Source organism: Epinephelus fuscoguttatus, linkage group LG2, assembly GCF_011397635.1.
Source record: "Epinephelus fuscoguttatus linkage group LG2, E.fuscoguttatus.final_Chr_v1".
NCBI lineage: Eukaryota > Metazoa > Chordata > Actinopteri > Perciformes > Serranidae > Epinephelus > Epinephelus fuscoguttatus.
This window is the reverse complement of record NC_064753.1, coordinates 24,874,814-24,899,937: the sequence shown is the minus strand read 5'-3', so window position 1 is coordinate 24,899,937 and position 25,124 is coordinate 24,874,814. Positions and strand designations below refer to the sequence as shown.

General features: G+C 41.9%; 1 protein-coding gene across 1 annotated transcript in view; it reads left to right on the top strand.

Annotated features, from left to right (window-relative positions):
* Positions 1-1,140: 1,140 nt before the first annotated feature.
* si:dkey-234i14.2 (heterogeneous nuclear ribonucleoprotein C) overlaps positions 1,141-25,124 on the top strand; it is a 50,447-nt gene continuing 26,463 nt past the window's right edge. The window contains exons 1-2 of the mRNA XM_049565804.1: positions 1,141-1,303; positions 8,392-8,467. Coding sequence (XP_049421761.1) covers positions 1,282-1,303; positions 8,392-8,467 — 98 coding nt within the window. The 5' untranslated portion in view covers positions 1,141-1,281. The remainder of the gene's footprint in view (positions 1,304-8,391; positions 8,468-25,124) is intronic.

Sequence of the window (25,124 nt, the reverse complement as noted above, 5' to 3'; positions counted from 1 at the left end):
ATCGACAACCCAGGGCTTATGTAGCTCCTTGTCACACAACAGAGAGCCCAGTTATCCGAGGGTTAACAGTTTAATAATGCAATTGTGCCTGGGTTAAGTGTAGTGTGAAAAGAGGTAATAATCATTTTAGACTTGACCAAGATTAAAGTTTGGCTTACAGCCAGTCTTACTCTGTGTTGGTTGTTAAAGAAGCTAATTAAACCCACATGAAAGCCTCTCCTTGGGAGCCAGAAAGATTAAACACCCTCAGGTGTAGTCTCTCTCCGACTACCACACAAACAAAAACGGAGCAGCGATTAGACAGCATGCAATATGTAAAAAAGTGATTCAGCTGGGCGTGTTTTCAGATGTGGTGTTAATCATAATCAAGATCTCAGTGATGGAAATAACATTGTGATACATAGTAATAATGATGCTGCTGGAGATTTATTAAAAGCCTCAGTTTGTTTACATGTAGCTCACCTCGCCAGTATGGTCCAGTGTGCAGATTAAGTCACTGTTTGTCTGAGCATTTTCAATTTATAATTGCTTATTAGTTCTGCAAATTTACCGTTGTGAGACAGCAATTGTTGTACTCACCGTTAATCCCTTTGTCTCCTGTCTTGCATAATCACATAGGAGATGTGTCCATGTCCTCGGTGTATATTATTGCATGAATGCCTCTACTTTAAATAATCGTTAATGCATAAATGATCCTCTTAAAACATGTCAAGTCCATTCTATCCTCTGAATCCCCATGTGAGTGTGTGCATGTATCATTCTGTTTGCTTTTGTATGTCTGTTACTCTGCACATTATCAGTGTGAAATGCACAGCAGTGTTCTCAGATTGCTGCTTTTTGACATGTGTATTAAGACACATGCACGCACACACACACACACACACACACACACACACACACACACACACACTCCGTCAGCTTCCTCTTCGCCTGGCTGGGATCTGTAAGCCCTGAGCTCCAGCCAAGCTCCTGTTGCTGAGGGGAAACCAGCTGCACACTCATCCAATCCTCCTGCCAGTTCTCCTGCTAATGGAACAGCCCAGTGCACCACTATCCACCCCTGCCAAAGGAAAACATTTGGTACATCCCATTGGTGCTTCTCTAGCTGGTTTGTCACTGACTCAGTAGTATCACAGCAGTTAGCCAAACGGCAGCCTGAACGCACACACACACTGGCACACACACATTCACACACACACACAGCAAGAGTGAGGACATAAAAAGAGAGAGTTGCAAAAGAGACGAAAAGAAATCCTCTCCTGGTTGTTTTGCATTCCTGATATGACCCTGTTCAGCCCAAGATGTGAGTATACAGGGGTTTATCCCTGTGTGTTGGTGTGTTTATGCATGTGTCAGTGGGTGTTTGCATGCAGCACTGTGTTTCTGACAGACAATTTTTTTCCACTGTGCCTCATGTTTTGCCCTCCCCTCCCATCTTTCCCTCAAGCCTTTCTGTTCACAGACTGAGCCTGTGTTTGCTCATCTGGATCCCACGATCCTTCTCACTTTTGCCTCTGAACGTTTTTTTCCTGCCTCTCTCCGCACCTACACCTTGGTTCAATCAGTTTGAGGTTTTGATGGTTGGTACCGGGATGTTTTAGGTTATGGTGTTAACACTGTGATGCATTACGAGGTGTTTCTGACAACTTCACCAGACACTGTGAAGGTGTGTATGATCAAATCAATCTGTCTTCCACACTGGCAAGGTCAGGACCTGCTCTCTGAGCGCAAAGGTTTGTGAAACAGAAACATCCAAAGGCTTAATTATGTCTGGTCTGTCTGATGGACTGAAGCATACTTTCTTTTTTCAGCTGTTGAATGAAACGTGCATCTCTTTAGTGGACACGTCCTAATATGAGCTGCTGCATCTCCTTACAACTTGCAGCTCTCTACTCGCAGTGTCTGTTAGGAAAGTCTTCAGCAGAGTTCAGCACAGGCTGAGAAAGTGAAAGTGAAACTCATCTCAAGTTGTCTGTCTGTGGTATGCCATGATGTGAGATCTTTTCAGGGTCTATGACTCAGATCACGTACAGTCACTGAGCTTTCGCTCACCTCATGTTTCACCACTGTTGTGTACAGAGATCGGTTTTCTCTCTGACTCACATCGGCATCTCTCTCAACATGCCGTCTGTTCACATCAACCTTTCCCACCTTTCCTGTCTGCTTCGTTTTATTCATCTGTTAAGGTTATAATCCATGTTTAATGTTGACAGTGATGCCTGTGATTACTCTGCAGTTAGCCCAGAGAGTGGAAACTAAAGCTTCATGGTTGCCACTTGGCTCTAAGTATGACCTGAGGTCATTTGCAGACAGAAAAATGGAGAGGATGCACTATGACAGAGTGCGGAGCCTGGCAGCAAGAAGCGTGCACGCTGCGCTTTTACATCCATGTTTGACAAACTACCGTCTCTTCCTATGTGGGGTGCCAGACTGTGGCCTGATTAATAAACTTTGAGGCAAGTGAGGGCTAAAAATGCTGTGTGCATATTCAAGTGAAACTAGGCTCTTTTCTGATCTATTAAATGGTTTAAATATGCAAGGATGCAAATAGAGAGTAAGACAACAGAGCACATAATCTACAAAATTAATTATGTAATTAATTGGAAGTTTAAGGCGAAATACGAGTGGAACAACCATTGTCATATTTGAAGAATGGAACAAACCCAGGTGGAGAAATTTATTTTGTACTTACGCCTCTTTCTGCTTCTTTATCTGGAGTTTTATCTGGACAGCTTTGTTCTGAGCTAAGATTATCAAAAAGTTATAAAGTTTTAGCAGTGTCATTGCCTAGATTGAAAGAAGTGGCAGTAATTAAGGAAAATGTTCACTACAAAAAAAGAAAGAAAATAAGTATCGTACTTCAGTTTTTACCAAGGTATGAAATAGTTTCTTAAATCTGCCAAAGCCAGTTAAAGAGAAATCAATTTTGCACTCTCAGTTGTCATAGTTTAAATTATTGTTGCCAAGACATTCAGTCATAATTGTTTTGTTTTCTCTGTCTTTTTTGGGTGAAATGTTTGAGAAAAGAAGACGTACAAGCAGCAGGATAACAAAATATAGTTTTTTCTTAAATTGAAATACCACTGAAAATATTTGAGTCAGTCACCAGCTTGTGCTTTTGTGTTCTGCTCCGAAATCAGCTGCGTGATTTTGAGGTGAAGAATACATTTAAAAAAAAAAAAAAAAAAGAGTTTCAACCCATTGCATGAAAAATTGAAGAATCAAGAGGAAAGAAAACGATGGTAGAAGTCAGAAAATCGAGTGATGCTTTTATCTGATCGTGGTATTATCCCATCTCCGACACATCAGTGACTTCAAAGTGCTCAGATTAACAGAACATACGGTGGTAAATTATATTTTCCTATGCCCATTACCACATGTTAACTATTGTCTTGCTGTGTGAGTGTGTGTCGATACAAGTTTCAAAGCAAATTAGGGTGCCTTTTTTTTCCAAACAACGAGTAATATTCTGAGGAAAACAATAGTAGTGGTGTGTTTGCACAAGAAGATGAGGCTGCTTACCAAAAGGATGTGTGAACATACTGTGCACTAGTTTCAGCAGTGTCCATGACTGTCTCGATGTTTCTTTCTTGAGTTGATTGCATACAGTACATGAATCACAAGAAGCCTTATATTAAGTAGCAATGTCAAAAAACAGATTAATAAAATACTTAATTTAACCTGATAGAGTGTACACAGGGAGGTGAAAGCACAGGTTCAGACAGAGCAGTTTTCCGGGAGCTGGTAGAGAGGACACTTCAGGTTGCTGACAGACTGACTGAGATCTTTAAAGGCTGTCCGGTCCCCCGCCTCCTCTGGAGATTAAGAATAATTCAGAATAAGAGAAGCTTCTCCATGTTGTTACTGTGTTATTATGTTCCCAGGTTGTGTGATTAAGCGGGCTCCCACTTTGGCTCACTATGAAGCGACAGTGTGGCACTCAGCCTGACATCCACTGATACAAAGCGCAGTGACAGACCGCAGACCGTGGCAGAGGCGGAGGCTTTCTAACTCATTACAGCTGATCATGTGTGACCTTGATGTGTCCTCTGGTGTCCTTTGCTCCTCTTTCACAAGCACAGTGTCTATTATACATACTGTCTGATTCCTGTATGATCTACTTGGACTGGAGTCTCTTGGGCTCATCTCTGATTCAGCTGATCTGTAGTGAGAATAATGGCACCTTACAGAATGTTATTATGCCGCGATGCCACCCATGATAATGATAACATCACCATACGTACAGTTTTGTGATTTGCAATATAATGTACAGTACTTGTCTTTGATGCAAGAATCAGTTTTCCATATGCTATACTAGTGCTGTCATTTGCACATAAAAGTAGAGTTACAGTCAAAACTTTTCACCCAACCAAAACATTAAAAAAGAAACATTAGAATTAAATTAAATTAAATTAAATTAAATTAAATTAAATTAAATTAAATTAAAGGAAGACATTTTAAAAAATCACACATGAGAAACAAAAGATCAGATATTGGTAACACTTTAATTTAACACCCCCATATTTAATATTTTACAAGCAGCACTGAAGCATTTGACACATAGTTTACAACACTATAATTTAAAAGTTAACATGCATTTATGTATTTGTCAATGACTTTAGCTCTTTCTGTGGGCACCCATACTGTAAGTAGAAGCTGGTGTGTAAATTAATGACACTGTTGTAATATGATAAAACAGCCCACGTCCTCATGGAGGAAGTCAAATACTGCACATTAATAAGCACTTAAAACGTCCTCATATTTGCATACAGCTACATTATATTGTGTTCTAAATTATTTATGATTGTGTATGTAGTGCTTATGAATGCTAAAACAGGTGGGTTTAAGTCAAGTGTTACTGTTACAGATAATGTTCAGGGAAAAATGTATAATTGCATCACAGCAACAACAACGATCAATCGCTATTATCATCACATTCATCATCACCACAGTCAACACAATTACTGAGCACAATATAGATCATCACTGCCTTAAGTGATATTTATACAGGCCTCTGTGTTTAAGTAGTCGAACTTCCATAAAAATTGCAATTCTCAATATGAAAGCTGTTATCAGTACTTTTAATATAAATATATGAGTATGTATTTCCGTTTAGGTGTGTGTGTGTGTGTGTGTGTGTGCATGTGTGTGTGTGTGGAGTCTGCACTGGAGAAGTTAATTGTAGCACATAGGATTTTGTTTACCAAATAACAGTCTGATTACCTCCTGAGGTTTTGCTCCCGTAGAGCGAGACAACTGTGCTCAGCAGCATCCTCCCCTCTTCCTGTGTAATGGCTTCTTCATGCAGTCAATCATACAGTCGTCATGTCGCTCAGCAAACACATTATAAAACTCAGTTTTCTCCTGCCACACAATCACCCCTGTCCCAGTCTGTGTGGATGAGGAACTGTCAAGTATATTTTTAAAGATATCTTTTAGTCCTGGAGGGTGCAGTTACTGTCACAATAAAATATTACGCTGGTGCACAAACAGTACAGCCTATCCAGTAGAGGTGGGCAACAATATATGAAACTAGTTATCAAAGTGACTTTAAAGTAATATGTATAATAATATGATATGCCCTTATATCTGTTTCATTTTATGGCCTTAGAGGCTGAATTACAACTTCTGAAATAGTTGAAATAACTGTTTTACCTGAGTGAAATTAACAATGAATGCCTCTCCTCATTTGGGTATGACATCCCAAAAGCTATATTTAGCATATTTCTAACATATCTTTTATAATGCCAGTATTTTCTACACACAAATATTGCTACTTAATTGTGTTTTAGAGATATCTAAAATATCTCTTTATATTAAGGCTGGGGGATATGGAGAAAATCTTATTTCCTGATATGTTTAATGAAATACTGCAATGTTGACCCTGCAGCGATATTGTAGGGTTGACCATTGGTACTTTCACAGAGTATTTACACAATTACATTTCTGATGAATCATGATCAGTAATGTAGGTATAAAGATCAATTGGGTAAAGACAAATAATAGAACAGCTAGAATGATTTGATAAATCCAGAGAATTACGTCACTTTACTGTAATGCAGCCTTTAAAACCAGAAAAAGACAACACTTTTGATATTACAATATCCAAAATTTAAGACAATATTTAGTCTCATATCATGATATCAATATAACATTAATACACTAACCTTAACACTAATTAAGTTGTAACACTGTGCATCAATTAGATCCTTTTTGGGAGTCCATAAATTTACTCCAGTTTTGGCCATTAGTGTAGATATGGGATGGGAACCTCCAGACATCAGACATAAACTTCAAGTGCATCAGCTTTGGAATAGACTTGTGAAGATGTCAGATCAGAGACTTACTAAAAAGCCATTTAATTGGGACATCTCCCACGGTCATCTCTAGGCCAGTGAGTTGAGATTCTTATTTTAATTGAAGAACTTGTCATTTACAACCCAGAACAAGTTACTCTGTGAAATCGGGGAGAATAGGAGCAAAAGGTTTCTTATATATAGAGAAAAAATGGTCTGTTAATATATGGTGTAACCCAAAATTATGAACTTAATGTCTCATAAAGATTAGCTGCAGCGTAGAGCCTTATGTGAAGTATAATTCAAACAAAAGACAAAGGAACAGGAACATTACCATTACCATTAGCCTTAGAGACCGGAAGATTTAATGTGACCCCAGAGGAGGACAGACTTTGTTTGTTGTGCAATAAAGGTGAAATTAAGAATGAGGCTTATTTTTTGTTTTACTGTCCTGCATATGAAGACACAAGGGATGTACTTTTAAGTAAAATGACCTCCATTTATGTTGATTTCTTTTGATAGGATGACCATGTAAAATTAGCGTTAGGCTATAAAAGTGGAACTTTTTTTGTGGCTGAATTTGATTGCCGGGCCTGTGAGAGAAAGCAGAGTATTTCTTTTGGGGACTGAGCAGTAAGATATCATGTACTTAAGATCAGTGATTCACAACTGGTCCAGCCATTGGGTCCAGATTCCTTCTTAGTCATTTGTTCAAGGTCCTCACAGTTTAACATATTCAGCGTCATACAGTACTTGCGTTTGGCCATGTCATTGAGCTAGTTTGCTGTCTCTTTATGTAGCTGTCCATTAGTCACTCACTCTACAGCAGAGAATGGCACTTCAAAGTAAAAGCTCTGTCCCGGAAATTCACTATACTTCAAATAAAGTTTTTTTTTTTTTTTACAAACTTGACGCACTCATGAATCACTTGCGGTCCATTCAGAATGGACCCGGGACCCACTTTTGGACCAAGACCCACCAGTTGGGAACCACTGCCTCTGACCACTGCAATGATACTGTGATGGCGTCTTGTAAACCCTTGAGGGTTGGGCACATGAATGTGTGCATGACACAAAATAAAGAAATCAATCAATCAATGTATTGCCTAGCCCTCTTTTATATTTAATTTCTCTATATTCCTCATATCTATCACACAGTAGTGGTTTTCTGCTTGTGCATACATGCACAGCTCAGGCGAATAATAGTTAAGGTGTCAGCAGCAGGGGCCAGTTCCTAACCAGCAGAGTTGGCTGCAGAGAAGCTATAGCCAGCAGGTCACTGTTTGACTAAAACTGTCAGGAAATTATCACTGCTGTGGGAGGTAAAGGCGCATACACGTGTCTAAATTTCTTTTCACACATTCAAACCCCATACTTAATTAATTGTAGCTTCCAGCCATTTGACAGTCACGCTGTGTGAGTGTATGTGCAGCTGGCCCAGTCACACTCCATTCACCACCCATCTGTCCATGTCAGACCGGCCCCCTCTCCTCTCCTCCTCTTTTTACTCCTTCACTTTTTTTCTCTCTTTTACACTCACCTTTGGTAAATCACTGCTGGGCCACAACCAACGTGAGCAGTGAGCTGTTGGCGTATCCTGTAATCAAGATGGCTCCTGGTTAAATGGCCCATTGGTACATGTGTACAGGGGTGTTTGCAGGAGAGACGCACGAGCACACAGAGAGAGAGAGATGGGATTTGGCTTTTGAGACAAGTCTAAAGCTGCACCAGGTTTCTGATGTTTGCTTGCAGACAGGAGACAAAAATGGAGGCGAACAGCTGGCTCGGAGTGGCAGAAGCAATCAACGGAGATTGATAGATGATAGATGCACATGGAAAACAGTCACTGTCAGTCTTAGCCAGCCCTTCAGTCATTATCATGTCAAATCATGACAGCAACTACAGCAGTTTAGGTTTGTTATGCTCAAATAAAAAGTAATTCTGGGAGCAGGATAAACACAACCAGCCGATCCAGAGAGGTTTCAGGTTAGTTTATCATCTGAACGTTCTTCCCTGTGCTTTGTACCCCTGCTGTGTTTTGTTATGATGCTCTTTACTGTATCAGCACAAAGTTAATTGGTTGCTTTTCCATGCAGACATGAGCATGAGTGGAGAGTTGAAGTCCAGCCGCTCCAGGGCATCAAGTAAGAGGGCCAGCAACACCACTTATGGGTGAGTACGACCCCCCCCCCCACACCTCCACCCCCTCCGTGCCCTCTATTCTTTGCCGCAACCCTTTCTCTGTAACTCAGTGGGTGCACCTCGGCATTGCAATCAATGCAACATTATTCGTTATTAGCTTCATACCAGCTGTGTATGTAAGCTGCTATTGATTTTAGCCAGAGGTGCTGTCTCCATCCGTCAATGTTTTAATCTCTCTGTTGATGTAGTGCACACATATGAGTGGAGCTGATTACTGTTTATTGCTGGCAGTTCAATACAGCGCTGCGGAGCTGTACTAACACTAACAGCGTGCTTAGATAGCTGGCGAGGGGAATGGAAGGGCAGTGGGAGAGAGGACGGTGTGAGAGCTTGTTTAAATTCATTCATGCCTTCATTACTCTTACCTCCAACACTCTCCTTGAACTGCATCTCTTACTCTGACTGCAGCTCTGTAGGCTTGAGCTCTTCTAATGAGCATAAACCACAGAAAGTACTCTGTGTGAAGTTTGAGTTCTCAACCTACTGACTCTCCTATAGTACATGCCCTCTGGACGACCATATATCATGCTTCTTGCAGCAGAGCGATGGACATGGAATCTATAAGCAAGGCCCTCAGAAGACATCACGTTATCAGAAAAGAAAAAAATTCAATATTCTTAATTCCATAGATGTGGAATAAGGACGTTGCTGTGTATCACTGCGCCAACACAGGCACACGAGTCTTTTTGCTGACAATGGAGATAGTGAGATATTCACATTAAAGCAACTGGGGTTGACATAATAAATAATACTGAAATAAATAATACTGAAATACTACAGGAATACAAATGAGAACTGGAAATGAATATTAACAGATGTAATAATACTGATGCTGAGCCAAATCAGCAAATCTCATTATCATCCTGCATAACTGGGACTCCACATATGTTTCCAGCTCCTCTATAAATACTGATATTTTTCTCACTCCTGGCAGCTCCATTTACTGCCTGTGTTGGTTTCATCACGGCATACTATGTAGGGTAACGTGTGAATATTGCAGTATGGGGCTTTATATATTATGTCCCCGGCATGTCCTTCAAAACAGTTAATCCAGCTCTGGCTGTGCTCCCTCCTCCACTCCCTATGACCACCTCTGCCTAAACCTTAAACCCCCCCAAACGTTATTTGCCTATTCCACCATGTAGTTATTCAACAGCGTGCGGCCGTGCATTAATGAGGTTAGTCATACAACACACACACACGCAATGACTAACCACAAATGGAAAACACCTGAGGTAGCAGTCCTGATATAGCCTGAGATTACATGGACTTAAAGTCGGCTCTCTGTGACCATTTCGGGTTTATGGGCGCATTCAATGAACTAAACCAAGCTGAGAACCCGTCCAGTCTGTACACTCACAGAACAGAGCAAGATTAAAAGTCTACAGGCGTGTTCGCAGCTCTGTGAAGCCATACTTAGACACAGCAGGGCTTTGAGCAAAGTGCGAACATCAGCATGCTAACACGTTCACAATGACAATGCTTGTGCTGATGTAAAGCAGGTATAATGCTGCTCATGATCACCATCTTTGTCTAGCGTGTGACTATATTTGCTAATTAGCACAGAAAATTATCACAGCTGAGACTAATGGGAACATCATTAAAGGGATACTTTGTTGATTTTCAACAAGCCTTGTATCATACATGAGTAGTGTGTGTAAATGAATTACAGTACACCTACCAGCTCCCAGATCTCCCTGCTCATCACCCAGCACAAATCTGCCCAGTTTCACTGGTTCTGGGGCTGTTGCTTGAAAAACAGGTTGTACTTTTCGTATAGAGGCAAATTGAGAGATAGAGATGTCCCTCTCTCTGTCCTCAGATCAAACAGTAAAACTAAGCAGTGCTAATCAAATATTAACCAAGATTCTGTTACCGCATCACCTAATTAGTAAAATGTTTTCAAAAACATATTTCAGTGGAATGTTTAGCTGTAATTGAAGAATTTGTGAACACAGTGGCCACCACTTACTTTAACTCAATAGTAACAATGGAGGCCAAAAAACTGAGATCAAACAGTAAAACTAAGCAGTGCTGATCAAAGATGAACCAAGATGACCTATTTCTTATCTAAAATGTTTTCAGATTTTCAGAAACGTATTTTAGTGTACTGTTTAACTGTAATTCGAGATCTTTTGTTACCAGCAGGCCTCCATATTGTTTCCTGTGTCAAAACAAACAACTCGCATTGCCTCACCTACCCACATGTTTACTGGTCCAGTGTGGTGTAGTGCATTGTGGTAGTTGTAGGTTTTCTACCTCTTTTCCTCTGTTTTCTCTGGCTGTAGAGCACCAGTTTCAAAAGTAGCATTCTTCTACTGCACAGACCACCCAGTTAAATGAAAAGACCAAAATTATCACCAATCATACTGCGAGCAATGTGAATGAAACATCTAATTAAATTGTAAGGAGTCCCTGCCTGTCTGTCTGATTTTCTCGACAACCATTCATCCAATCGACATCACACTCAGCGGGTGTTTTGTTGAGGACCCAAGGAAGTGCAGCGCTGAGTGCGATCAGTGTGAGAGCTATCAATAATACATGGACACACTGTGTTTTGAAAGGGGTCCCCTATTAACTGTAACACTGCCGCACAGCATGCTGGGTACAGCTCGCTCTGCATTGCTCGCTACAGTACGTTCAAGAACAGATGACGAGAGCAAGAGGTGTTACACAGTAGCAAACTCAACCATTTCAAGCATCAGCAGTGTAACTTCCAGACTGACAGCTTTTGTTTTAGGACCCAAGAAGGCGCATGTTGAGTGTGAAGTTGTTTGGATGAGAGGTTCTGGAAAAAGCTGCAAGCAACAGTATTGGAGGACGAGTGATCAGCCTGTTCCAGAGGCAAGTTTTGAATTGGCGACAGTGCCAGCTTCAGTAAAAAACACAAATTACAGCATCATGGAGGCACAAGAGGAAAAGTCAGAGGATCACCAGAGTCAGTAGAGTTCATCTGCTGGGCAACATGAATGTCTGTGTATCAAATGTCATAACAATCCATCCAATTGTTGTTGAGATATTTAAATGTGGACCAAAATTAGCTGGCACCAACACTGCCATCCCTAGAGCCACGCTGATAGCATGGCTGAAAACATTCATATGCACATGATGATGTGAAACTACAAACATAAAAAGTGATTAAAATGGTTTTGCTTTCATGTTCATTGGACGGCAGCATCTAAATGTGTTTATCCCTTTCCCTGCACAACTCTATATAAATTTGAGTCCTAGGGAAGAGAGAAATAAATCATAAGACAAGCCAATCTACACGATCATTTCCCAGAAACAGAAACTACAATACAGCTATAGCCACAAATGTAAATCACCACGAGACAGCCACCAAAAATTTCTCTGTCCAGACTCCAATAATCCTGCTCCGTGCTGCTGGCAGCAGCGTGCCCCGTCTTCTCCCTCCTCCCACTGTTCTCACAGAGCTGGCCAACAAACACTGCTGCCTGTGGCCTAGATTACTTTGCAAACAAACTTTCCAACTCATGTCTAAGACGCTAAAGCAGTGTAATCTCCTCATGAAACACTGTGCGCGTTGCCAGCATTTTATTATTGCTAGAAAGTTGGATTATTTAGCTCAACAATAACATTTTCTACCTTCTCTCTACAATTAAACCCAATAAAAGTTTCTGTTTCATTTTATGCCTTAATGTAGCCCAAGTCATTTCTTGTCTCATGATAGTAGCTGCTTTTTTCTCCTCTTCCTCTCCTCCCACTTCCACTCTCACACGTCTCCCCCCAGGCCATTTGCTCCAGAGCGACCCCGACAACACAAGGGTTTTGTCATCATTTATCGTCCATGCTTTTCTGACTGTTGCAGGTCCCCTCTAGCTGGCTGAGCCCCAGCTGTGGAGGGAGACATGGGGTTGAGAGAGTGGCAGGCATTTCACAACCCAGATGCCGCTGCCGCCGCTGCAGCCATGACCTCTGTGTGCTCCAGTGCACTACTATAAAAGCTCACTGTACTGTGTGGCCTGTATAAGAAGGCTCAGGTGCCAGAGGAAGGGCCCAGAGGTGTGTGTGTGTGTGTGTGTGTGTGTGTGTGTGTACGATAATCTAACAACTTAAAGAGCTGTATGGGTTAACCAGGAAAAAAGGCTGCTGTAGTTAAGCAGTTTTTTGTCTCTCCACCCTGTTATTGTTATAGAAGAGATAGAGCAATAAAACTGCAAAGACTCTGATGTTTCTCTGCAGCCCTCCTGCACTGATCTTCAGTTTGTGGCTCTGTGGTTGTACCTCCCTTTGTAGAAATGTCCAGCCTGTGTTCAGGTCATTACAGCGCTCATTTCATTATCTGCTCCATTTTGCATCCGAAGAGCGGACTGGCCTGAACACCAAGTGGCAGGGTGTACTGAGCATCTGGTCTCTGGTATTTTTGTCTGCTTTTGCCACGCTCTTCACTCTTTTAATATTCTCTCATCTGTTCTAATTATCAAAAAGGCTGGTCATAGCGGAGTTTAAGTTAGGAAGCGATGCAGCGGGCCCATCTGTCATATAGGCTAAAAGAGAACAGGGGCAGGAGAGGTGGTATAAAGTCTGTATTTGGCAGGAGCAGTGGGTGATGATGTCCTCTCTGTTTTGTGTGATACACAGCGTGTCGCAACTTGAAGGCTCTGAATCAGATTTTACAAAAATGTGTACAAGGGTGACAGGAAATGGGTTACATGAGTGGGCCAGTGCAGCAGAAAATATAATTCTGGTTTATTACAATTTGGGTCTTACTGTTTTGGTTTTGGCCATCAATTTCATTGGTTACGCTTACACTGTGCACGCCACTTTAATTGCTATAGTTGCTATGGTGCAAGAGGAATGAACAGTCATATGATCATTACAGAACAAAAAACACATACGTCAAACTTATTTGACTTGACTCTTGCCTTAGTTGTGCCTGGTTTACATCTAGCTAAGCAGTCGCTTGACCACTTGTTTCCAGCCCTGTCAGACTTATACTGATGTCACCATCTCAGCTATTAGTTTGGTAAATGTGATGTCATCATAACTGATGACAAAAACTATGGAAATAAAGACAAAGGTTTCAATAGACCTGAATTATCCTTTGAATGTCTCTAGGATTTAGTGACACCAGTGTTTGGTTTGTCCATCCAAGCTTGAAAGACAGGGGTCAGAAACCATTTTGATATGAAGTGCCATTTTTAAATTTTCTTGTTAATCAGTGTGCCTTATCAATACAGTGTCAATCCATTTCACCTTTTGTTGACTTACGCACAGCCAAACATGATATGTTATTCACATCTATGCTCTCTTCATGTGTGATGCTAAATACAGTGGCTTCTTTCAAACCAGCTGTGTGTTGCTCTCTAACTTAATATTGTCTCTGTTTGGTAACCCATTAAACCAAACCTCTGAGCTACAGAGGATAGTCTCCTGAATATGTTCGCCATAAGTGTATGACTTTACACATTTTGCAATGCAGTGAGCAGTGAGATAGCTTGCTTCAGTAGTATTATTTTTAGTATCGGCTCACATTTTGAGGATGTGTGCTTGCTTTCCATACCCAGGTACCCAGCATGTTTGATGAGTATTTAAAATTTTCTCACGTTTGGTTTCAAAATGGTGTTTAACACTTCCATATTTGCAAAGAAACTCTCTTGCAGACTTACGGCTAGTGCCTTAGGTCGCTGACTCCTGCATGGGAGAACTATGGCCAAATCTAGAGCCAGCATTTGATTTATTAAAGAACAACATGGCGGACTCTGTGAAAGAGGATCCACTCCATATTTAGATATAAAGAGCTCGTTATAAGGTGACAAAAAACACAAAGATTCTTATTTTTAGGTGATTATAAAATAATGAAAACAAAATTATGATTATTATATACAATTTCTCCTAGAAGATAACCCTAAATCCTACACAATGGACATTTTAGGGTTTTCTAGAGGCAGGTATGGCATTGGGAATAGGGCTGGGTAATATACAGTATTACTATTATGTTGATGTTGTGATATGAGAGTAGATAATAATAATAATAATTTTATAGTATATAGTTATATCATGTATGTTGTCTTTTCCTGCTTTTGCATTACAAAGTTACAGTGATATAAATTTCTGAATTTCCCTGACTGTTCTAGCTGTTCTATTATGACCTTTACCCACTTAGTCATTATATCCACATTACTGATGATTAAGTGTCGTTATTTTTTGAAAGCCTATGATACCCTCACAATATCAATGTTGAGGTGTTTGATGAAAAATATTGTGATTTTTGATTTTCTCCACATCACCCAGCCCTGATTGGGAACAGATCTGTAAAGCTACAGGAAGCAGCTTTTTTTTTTAACAGAGTGTATTTTTAGTCACGTCTTCCTCCATCTCATTTGTTCCTGTGCAAGACTTGTCACTTATTTTGTCAGATTGTATATGTGTATCTCGCCTGAGGCTTGGCTGGCTGACATCTGTGAAAACCACCACAAGCAGTGAAAAAGCAGAGGGCAAATATAGAGAAATCTGCAGTTAAGAAAACAATGTCGAAGCTCCCCCTTTTTTATGGATGATGTCTTTCTGCTGGACATATTTCTGTGACATCACTCTCATTGTCACAACTCGACTGACCACCAGATGTTATGACATTTTCCCACATCTACATCTGTACACACAACATCCTGATTATTTCTTTTGAAAAATGACTGTGATAAACATCTCATATTTAACAAAACAACTCATATTTATGTATTATTAATGGGAGGAAATAGCATGGTGTTGCCTGAAAAAACACATGAATAAAAATATGTAAAATACAGTGCTCGATCTAGTCCCACCCTGTACCCTTTTCCCAGTGTGGTTGTCAGGTTATGATGATTAACTGTGAATAGGTTGCTCCTGATCCTTGCAGGAGTCTAGTGTGAGCTCATGAATGGGGCAGTGTAAAGGGTACTATAACCATCCTGCAAGCTACCATTCATTTCCTAAGCGCAAATATCTGTCCGGTGTTTCGTGACTTGCCCAGTCAGTGCAGCATGAATTTGATAGTTTTTGATATATACTCAGAAAATCAACTACCGAAGGAAAATGAGGGCGCTAAAAAATCACCTACTGCAGCATGACCTTGGTTTTTGATGTTCATTTGTTGTATACTGAAAAGCACTCCAGTTCACAGTGAGGAATTTCTCACCATTTAGTTTCTCCTCACAAATAGCACCTGCACCTCAGTGAAATGAGGTTAAATGAAGTGTGGAGAGAGTTCTTGACCTGTGTGTCACTGTTTTCTGGTGTTCTGGCCATGTCAGACACTATGCAGCCAGTTACTGTAGGTCAGTGTCTGACTGTAGAATGAACATTAAATCTGTTGCCTGGTGCATATTTAAGACCCTGGCTCACTCCCAGTGCAATACAGCAGGATTTTTGAGCGTTGTATCACATAATATACACATATGTCCGAATAAACATTATTCTATTCTAAATCTTTAAATTTAGCCCATACACACATTTCTAATATTAGAATTTAGTTGGACCATGACAATTCATGGTAACCTTCTGAAACTGACAATCCAATTATCAAGTCCACTTTAGTATGTTTTCAAAAAATAAGAGTCATTGTGTTTTTGTTACTTTCAATGAGCTGTTTATATCTACGAGGGAGCGGGTCTTTGTCCACATGTTGAGTCCACCATGTTGCACCACCGTGTTTCTGTGGTAGCTCAGAATGGATAAACCAAACAATGGTTTGAGAAAGGGCCATTCAGTTTTCACCTCAGCCACTGTACTTCATGCCTCTGCCATGAGCAGCATTGAAAAAATCTTGATTGCTCCTCGTAAAAACCTCCTGAACATCTGGATCAGAAAAAAGGTGAGCACACATTAGCAGGTGGAAGCACTGATTAGTATCATGAAACTGCTTTATTCTGTGTTTTTACCAGTTTTGATCACTGTGTCCATTTGTCTTGGAGAGGAAGAGACCTCTGGATAATTCAGCTCCTGGTGAAAGAAAACCCTGAACAATGAGCACTGAAGCAGTTCTAACTGGGAGTTCATGCTTGGCACATGGATGAAGTTTCAGCTGGTTGCAATCCTTCTCCTAGATGCCACTTAATCCGATTCATGTCTACTTTGAGCTCTCTTTTTATTGTTACAACAACTTCAGTTGTGCAATTGATTGCCTTTAAGGAGAGACTGTCTTGTTAGTGTGTGACCATACCAGTGTCTTGTGGGGTCATTTTGAACAGCTATAAACACTTGCCTTTGTTGTTTATTAAATAGGGATGATGTGAAGGTGATGAAGGAGACTCCGCTGACACTGTCTTGCTTGTATATAGAAAGGTTTATTACAAGAAGTACAGCATCAAATCAAGCACTTAGGATTGCCTGAGAGAGGGTTCGAAGCCAATATGAACTGCTCTGAATAACAGCTCCAACTACCCTGCCTATATAGGTTGGTTGTTTTTGTGAACTTTGGGACAAAATGAGACAGGTGACAGAGAGACAATCTAGATGGAATCCAACCTTTCAACCTAGCTTATCAATCCTTGACCTGGGCCATAATAAAGTCTTGACCTGGGCCCCTAACTGATCATACCAGACCCAGGAAATCAATTACCATATAGAACTTAAGATACTACACCTTTAAACATGTTGGGACGACACCTGGTATGAACTACTTCATTTGAAGCAGGCCGAACCCAGCATCCTCACACACCATCCCTGAGTGAGCAAGTGAGTGACCGCCATTGGCAACAAAATGTAGCTAAAGCAAGCTTTTGCTGGTGCTGTGACGAAAAAGCAGCCCACTAACTATGCATCAAAGCCCTCTGTACCCTCCCCTTCCACTTCAGCATCAATTTTACAGCGTCGCTGCTATTTTCATTTTTCTGTCCAGCTTTTCCTTCTGCTCCTTGTCGGCTTTCTCTCTGCGTGGATGCACAGACGATGTGCTGTCTGCAGTCCATTCCTGGGAGAGATGATGGGGGACTGTACTGTAGGTAAAGGTCAGTGCAGTCAGAGGTGGATGTACTGCTGGGGAAAAGGTCACTCCGTGCAGAGTAGGGAGGAGGGTGCGTCTGCCGGTTTCAGGGCCGCCGCCACAGCTTTTGAGACAGCGGAGAGCGACTGAGGATATGAGACAGGTGGATATAGAGAGAGTGATATGGAGGCTGTAGACATGATGCTCTGTGGCACAAGGTCATGAGTCAGCAGTGGTGGCACCGGCTTAGTGCACAGTAGCAAGAATGACCATGATCGCATAACTGAGAAAATGAAAATATTTTTCCAGCCATTTTGGTGTGTGTGTGTTGGTATCTATATTCTGTGGCTGTGTGCATTACCAAGCCAGATGAGTTATCGCTCCTGTCCTGCAGGCTTATCAGTCTACAGGGGTTGGTCCCTCTGCTAATGAAGTCATCTCTATCCCTACTGCCTACTCGAGGCTGGGAAGAGAAAAGAGGGGGAAGCAGGTGGGAGAGGGAGAAAAGGAGGCATGAGTAAGGATTGATGCAAAAGACACAAAGGGTGTAATACAGAGCAACAACAGTACAGTGTGAAACAACCGAAAGAGAGAGGAGTAGATAGGAGAGAAAAATGCAGAGAGAGAAAGAAATAACAGTTGGGGAGAGTGAGGGGTGAAGAAAGCAAAGGAGAGAAAGCAAGTGAGCACTGCACTGCGTGTCATTGGCCCCCTGGCGTGAACAATCCATCTCAAATTGATCTTCCAGCTCGGCCCAGCAGGGCATTCTGAATCAATCTCAAATTGATCTCAGTGCCAGAGGTCGGGAAAACTAGCAGTGGAGCTTATCAGAAATATAGTGGTGCTGGGAGGATCTGACAGGGAAACTTATCACACTGCACAACAGGAAATGGGCTCTGAGCCCCCGGGGCAGCGAGAGGACGAGCCTTCTCCCTGTACACACACACACACACACACACACACACACAAACCACACGCTCACCAGCACACACAGATTCAATGTTTCTGCGTGTACCCAACAAAACCATACACTGACACATGCTCCCCAGTGTGCAGCTCAGTACTGAGAGCGTATATTGCATAGACACAGACACATAAACAAGCACACGCATACACACACACACACACACACGCTGCTCAGGCATCAGTACACACCCAGAGGCTACGTCAAAAAATAAAAAGTTTGCCAGAGCACAATATGTCAATATATTTTAAGTTAGACAGGTGAGATTTGAGGCCTGGAGCTCTTAATGGCTTATAACACATTTAATGTGTCCTCAGCAAGGCTGTGTGAAAGGCCGCAGGAAGGACAATCAATACTGGCTTGCATTTAGACGGTCAGTCAGCTTAGGGGAGCAACCTGCCTCTCCAGGCCTGGTGAAAAATAAAACCATATAAACAATTGTTCAAAAGTGACTTTTACCACACAGTATCTCTAAAAACACTTAAAGAATCCAGTCCAGGAGCAGAAGAAGTTCACACACACGCCACAGCTTCCTAAGCCCACTGAGCGTGTGTACTCATGAAGTTATGAGCTAATGAAAACTCAGCTGGCTGCTGATATTTGACAACTTTTGGAGACTCCAGTGTATTAGTGTCTGGTGGCCAGTGTTCCCTCTTGTGTTTCTAAGGGATTGTTGAGTGTTTTTTCTCACTTCTCATCGCTGCTTGGGTCATCAGATTGAAGCTGACAGCAACTTTACAGAGCCCGACCAGACACCAGAACACACAGAAAACTAACTCAAAGTTCATTTTTATGACAGAGAGAGCTGCAGAATGACACAGAGATAGGGCGATGGGAGCAATACAGGCAATGAGAGACTGAGGGAGTGCAGGGAAAAAGAGTGAGGAGGAGGGGAGGGCTCTTTGAGCATGTCAGCGATTGGGAGGCAGCAGGAGAGCCTTTGCTGTGGCCTGGACTGGAAAAGCTCTCTGTCAGCACAGAGGGGTAATGGGGGTTAGCAGGGTGAATGGAGGGAGTGGGGATAAGTGTGCAAGTATATAAAAAAGTGTGAGTGTGTGAGCACAAGTGGGAGAATGTACAAAGGGGCACTGCAGGATATCAGTGACCCCAATGACCCTCAGGACACATGCGTGCATATATGCCCTCGCATTGCCACATAATGACAGTCACTCTCTGGAACATTGCTGCTAAAAGTGTGACTCTACAGACCAATGGCGACCCTCATGAACATTTTGTGCAGCCCTCGAACATTACATGAAATGCATATATTACATTTTAATAATTTGTAGTGCATATCAGTTCTTTCACTTTTAACAGCTTACATGTTATACACTACTAAGGGACTGCATCAAATTGTGTCCCCCTCAGACTGCAGGAGTTTTGGACCGATTTAGTCCAGATTCACCTCTCCCAACAATTCTGTTCTGGGATCCTGGTTGGTAATAATGTTCAGCACAGATTATCTGGTAATGTGAGAGGCTTACAGATCCAGTCTATAGGAATGACTTGTAAAAACCTACTGGTTGAATAGTAACTAAAGTTAGTAGTTTTCGATGGACAACTTTCAACTGCGCTGTGCGGCACGCAATCATTTGCTGACTCCATAAATTGGCATGCATTCGCCAAAACTTTGAGAACCCAAGCTCTATAAACTTAGGTATAAATATTAAGTAAATTTAATAGAAATGGCTTCTTCCACTTGGCAAAAAAACATCCCATAAGAGGGGAAAACCAGCACCTCTGCACAATCAGCTGCCACAATACAACGGCAGGTGTTGATTCTAAAGACACATCATTAAGTGGACATCCTGTTGTGGCTTGGTCTTCGTCCACCACAGTGCTCAGTGGGCAAGCAACATATTATGCTAATGAATGTTTCAGCAAAAACAAGCCAGACCTGTTTTTGACCTTTGGCCCCCATGAGGAACGCACACACGCCTCAGAATCTCCTCCCTGCAGCTGTACTGTACACTCCATTTATTCTTTCAGTCTAACCTGAGGTACCCACTGACGAATGCCCTTCAGACGCTTCACTCACATTCCGGTGTTTTATCATTTTGTCGACCTTCCTCTGTTGACTAAATTAATCACAGCAGACATTTTGATTTGTTGTAGCAGAAAAAGCACATTCATTCATTCATTGTCTGTAACTGCTTATCCTCTTCAGGGTTACGAATGTGCCGGAGCCTATCCTAACTGTCATTGGGCGAGAGGTGGGGTGCAACCTGGACAGGTCACCTTACTGTCACAGTGCTCACACATGGAGACAGACAACGATTCACGCTCACATTCACACCTACGGGCAATTAAGAGTCATTAATTAACTTAACCTGCATGTGTTTAGACTGTTGGAGGAAGCCAGAAAACCCTGAGAACATGCAAACTCCACACAGAAGGGCCTCAGGTGAAACAAATTTCAGAAACGCTGGCTCGGTTCCATCAAGTGTCCCAATAAGGCACGACAGTGAGGCAGCATGCATCCTGTGATGAACTCACCTAAATGGAATGAAGTCATTATTGATAGTATTAATTACTCTTGTGCTATTTCTGCAATGACAAGTCAAATGGTACACAACAGTGTTTTGTGCGTGTTGGCTCACTGTCACACTCTTATGGCTTAATGGGACACTTGAATAGAATGGAGCAGGAGAGATTTTCCTGCTATGATAAGCCAAATTTCCACTGTAAAAAATGACCTATTTCTCCCCCCGCTGACCTCAACCATCACTGTGGAGGTGGGCAATATGAAATAATTATATCATGATATGTGTATATATGGAGAAATTGTGAAAGGGGAACCCCCACAGAGTCTTTCTATAGGTGTCGTGCAAAAAACGATGTACAAAGCCCCTTGTGGCTCCAAAGGGAGCTGTGTGAAGGCAGATAATTGTCCTCAAGTGATGTCACTTGAGTCAGCGTCAGCTACATGTAGGGCTGAATGCTCAAGTTTGAAAATGTTAATATCTATAAGTGGTGTGGCGTTAGAGAGAAGTGAACTTATCACATTAACAACCACCAGCGTAACACACTCAAATATCTGAACAAATTGTTGAGTTGCATTGTAGGTAATGTAGTGTGTGTCAGGTTTTGACAAGGAAGAAAATTCGTTAAATAAAAAAGACAATATCTCCGGTTCTGCTGCATCGATTTATTTTCACTAGCCATCGTGAATCTTATATTTTTTAGGAGTGCAATGCTGAGTCACATTGATGCATAAGTTGCACTGAAATGCAATATTTCCACTTAATAGTCCCACTACTTGATTGACTACAATGAACAAATCCATCTATCCATCCATCCAGCCAGCCGCTTATCCTCTGAGGGTCTTGGGGGGGCTGGAGCCCATCCCAGCTGACATTGGGTGAGAGGCAGGGTACACCCTGGACAGGTCGCCAGACTATCACAGGGCTGACACATAGAGACAGACAACCAGTCACACTCACATTCACACCTATGGATAATTTAGTGTCACCAATTAACCTGCATGTCTTTGGACTGTGGGAGGAAGCCGGAGTACCCAGAGAAAACCTACACTGACACAGGGAGAACATGCAAACTCTGCATAGAGGGGCTCCCGCACCTGGAATCGAACCAGGAACCCTCTTGCTTTTTCTACTGTGTACCACCTTAGAAAGTATTAGGTTTCTCAAAGTACCGCCACTATGACCAATATTAAAACACAGTAGCGCAGGCCTACCCTATTCAGGACAGGCCACACCTGAGGCAGGTTTATTCCTCATCAGATTATTTATTGTTGACTGTTGTCAGTCACAGCCATGCTGTACAAAGGGATGGCACTAGAATTGGCACTTAATCTCTTCCACACAACTCTCATACACAGCTTGGGCCAGACCCTCATCAGGTTGCTGTGGAGATTTCACTGGCACTACTTAAGAAGCCAACAGCACTTAGGCTCAGTTGATTGTTGTCAACTTCAGTTTTAACAGCGCTGCTTGAAATATTCTTCTCTTGATCTGCACTTCTCTTCGTAATAGTTCCTGTTTGGAGCCACGATTGCAGTGTTCTTAAACCATTCATTTTACCCCCGCTTGCCATCAAAGTTTAGCTCGTGCCTTATCATGGATGCATGCGTGTGCTACATTCACAAATCAGTGACCTAATACAACCAGAGAAAGTAAAGGAATAGCTAGCATCACATAACCATAATGAAAAAGGGTCTGATGATGAATATGTTTATGTTGTCTTGTTTTTAAAATGTGTACACATTATCATATTCACTACCAGTAAATGTAGAAATCACCATTTTCTGTTCATGTCCTTTATGCATAGAGAGTCTATGTGAACACTCAGTTGTGTTGCATTGCTCTCGGATCTCCTGAAACTTCCTCTAAAAGCTTCTTTTCTGCAGTACCACCCCACTTAGTTTTTATCTGAGCTCTACAAACACAATGTCTTAAAGTCGTAAACTTGTCTCCCTCCTTTAAAACATCACTGTCTCGTAACTTTCGATTCCTCTGCCTTCTCTCAATCTCTGTCTATACAAAAGCAAGGCAGATACAGGGAGGCTGTTGATTTAGCGTCGCTAATGTTAGCTGAGGTTAAAGTTTTGTCCCAAGAGGATTGCAGACTGCAGTCTGAGGTTGACTCGGTAAATGTCAGCGCTGTCGATCACCGTTAAAACCACAGACAGCTCTTCTGAGGGAATTTCTGAATGGCAGCTTATTATTTGCCCTTGATATCCCCCAAATGTTCAGATCCTCTCTTGCTGTCCGAAGAGAGAATTTGTTTGCTCCGTGGCTGGATGACAAAGTCTAACTAGACACAGCAACACACACACACACACAGTTGAAGCGTTGGTATTTTTGTGACAGTGTCTTGTCTTTTTCACTTTCCTTTTGGTAGCGAGCACAGGAGTTAATTTTAGCTCAGTGTAACCATGCTGCTTTGCCCTTCATGCGGTTGAGCTGGAGTGACTTTTAGCTTTTAATTCTTTGATAATTTCAGGACAACAGCGCAGCTCAGGACAACGAAACGATGCAGGGGCTTGACAGAATTGAAAAGGCTGAAAGGATTAATTACTCCAGGCAGCCTTGGGTAACCTTTTAACTTTGTGCTCTAAGTTGGTTCTGACGGGGACAGTCGCCCCTGTTAGAGGAAGTGTCTTGATATCTGTGCTCCCGTAGCTCTTTACGGGTAATGGGTTGAGGGGAGGGGTCTCTGTCAGTGCCCTGGATGTCACTTGTCACCTTACTGCTGTCTAATGCTGCTAATTAGCACTAAATAACCTGAACTCTGAAATTTCCAATTACTGCTCCCAGCGAGACCCTGCAGCTTTTGATGAATGGCACCGAGCTAAAGCAGTTGGCCCTCCTGGAGAGAAGCCACACATATTCATATACAAAGCGGCACTGCATCACTAACAGGCAGATGACATGTCGACCCTCGTTTCCAACTACCTCTCACTTCCCCATAAGCTCCAACAGCAAGCTTTAATTCAAAAGAAGCTTTTCAAAGTTGGTTTTAAAAAAAGAAAAAGTAGCATCGTTTGCTCATTTTGTTACGTGTTGAGTTGTGTGCAGATGGTCTCAAGTCATGCAGAAGAATTGGACTTATCCCACTCCAAACACTCTGCCTCCAGGAGGATTAGGCCTCATTGTCGACACTACTGAGGGGTGCATGTTTCTACAGCGCGTACACATCGAGCTAAACCCACACTTATCTGCATATGCACATATTTATGGTGTGCAGACATACCTACACCCACATACAGTGCCCGCACGCTCAGGCAGAAATCACTGCGGCACACACACAGACATAGATTATACTGTATGTCCTCCAGTGATTTAAATTCATAGGTTGGAGTTTTTGGCTCTGTGATCTTATTTTTAGACTTGCTCTGTATTTCTGTATCAAACAGGGGCCAAACGCAGCACCTGATCAGACTGGATTATAGGAAGTGTTTTTACTGTGACAACAAAACATGTGCAGTGTTATTCATTTATTCACATCCAGTCCTGCAAGAGTGCTAAATGTGCAATTAATATAAAAGCTCTTTGGGCTTTTAATCACAGTAAACACCTGTAAGAACGCCTGATTTGAAAGGCAGATTATGCTAATCTTTTGTTTAGACAGTCCTTTATTTACAGTCCTCTCTCCTCTCCTCTCCTCTCCTCTCCTCTCCTCCATACTGTATCTGCAACATCACTGTGTTTCCTCTCACTGATATGTTTCTTTTATGTTTTTAGTGTTGTGGAGCTTCTGTTCAGTCTTTTGAAGCTCTTCAGTTGCTGTGTGATCAAAGCCTCGCTGCAAATGGTGACATTAAGGTTTAATGGATACAGACTGTGAGCACACAGTCTTCTGTCCCTTATGGGAAAACATTTAAAAACACTGTCTCTTATATGGCTTAGTTTTGTCAGATAGGCATTTACCACACGTCAAGCTGCAATGAAGCTGTCAGTTTTCCATCACTGTTTGCTGGTAATGATGCTAAAAACACAGGCTGATTCATGAGACTCACTCATTATTTCCAACTCTGACATTCTTTGGCTAATCAAACAGTAACCATACCATGCTACACCCTGCCTTGTCCCTGCCACGGCTGATCCTACAAGCCTGCCGCATCAGTCAGGAATGTCCACACCCCGACAGCTGAAGGGGAATCTGACTCATTCCTCTCTCTGTCCCCATCCTCCTTGTCTCTTTAATAGACACTCCACTCCACCCTTTTTCACTCTCCCTGTCCTCTCCACTTTATCCACTCTGGCTTGAGAGCTTTG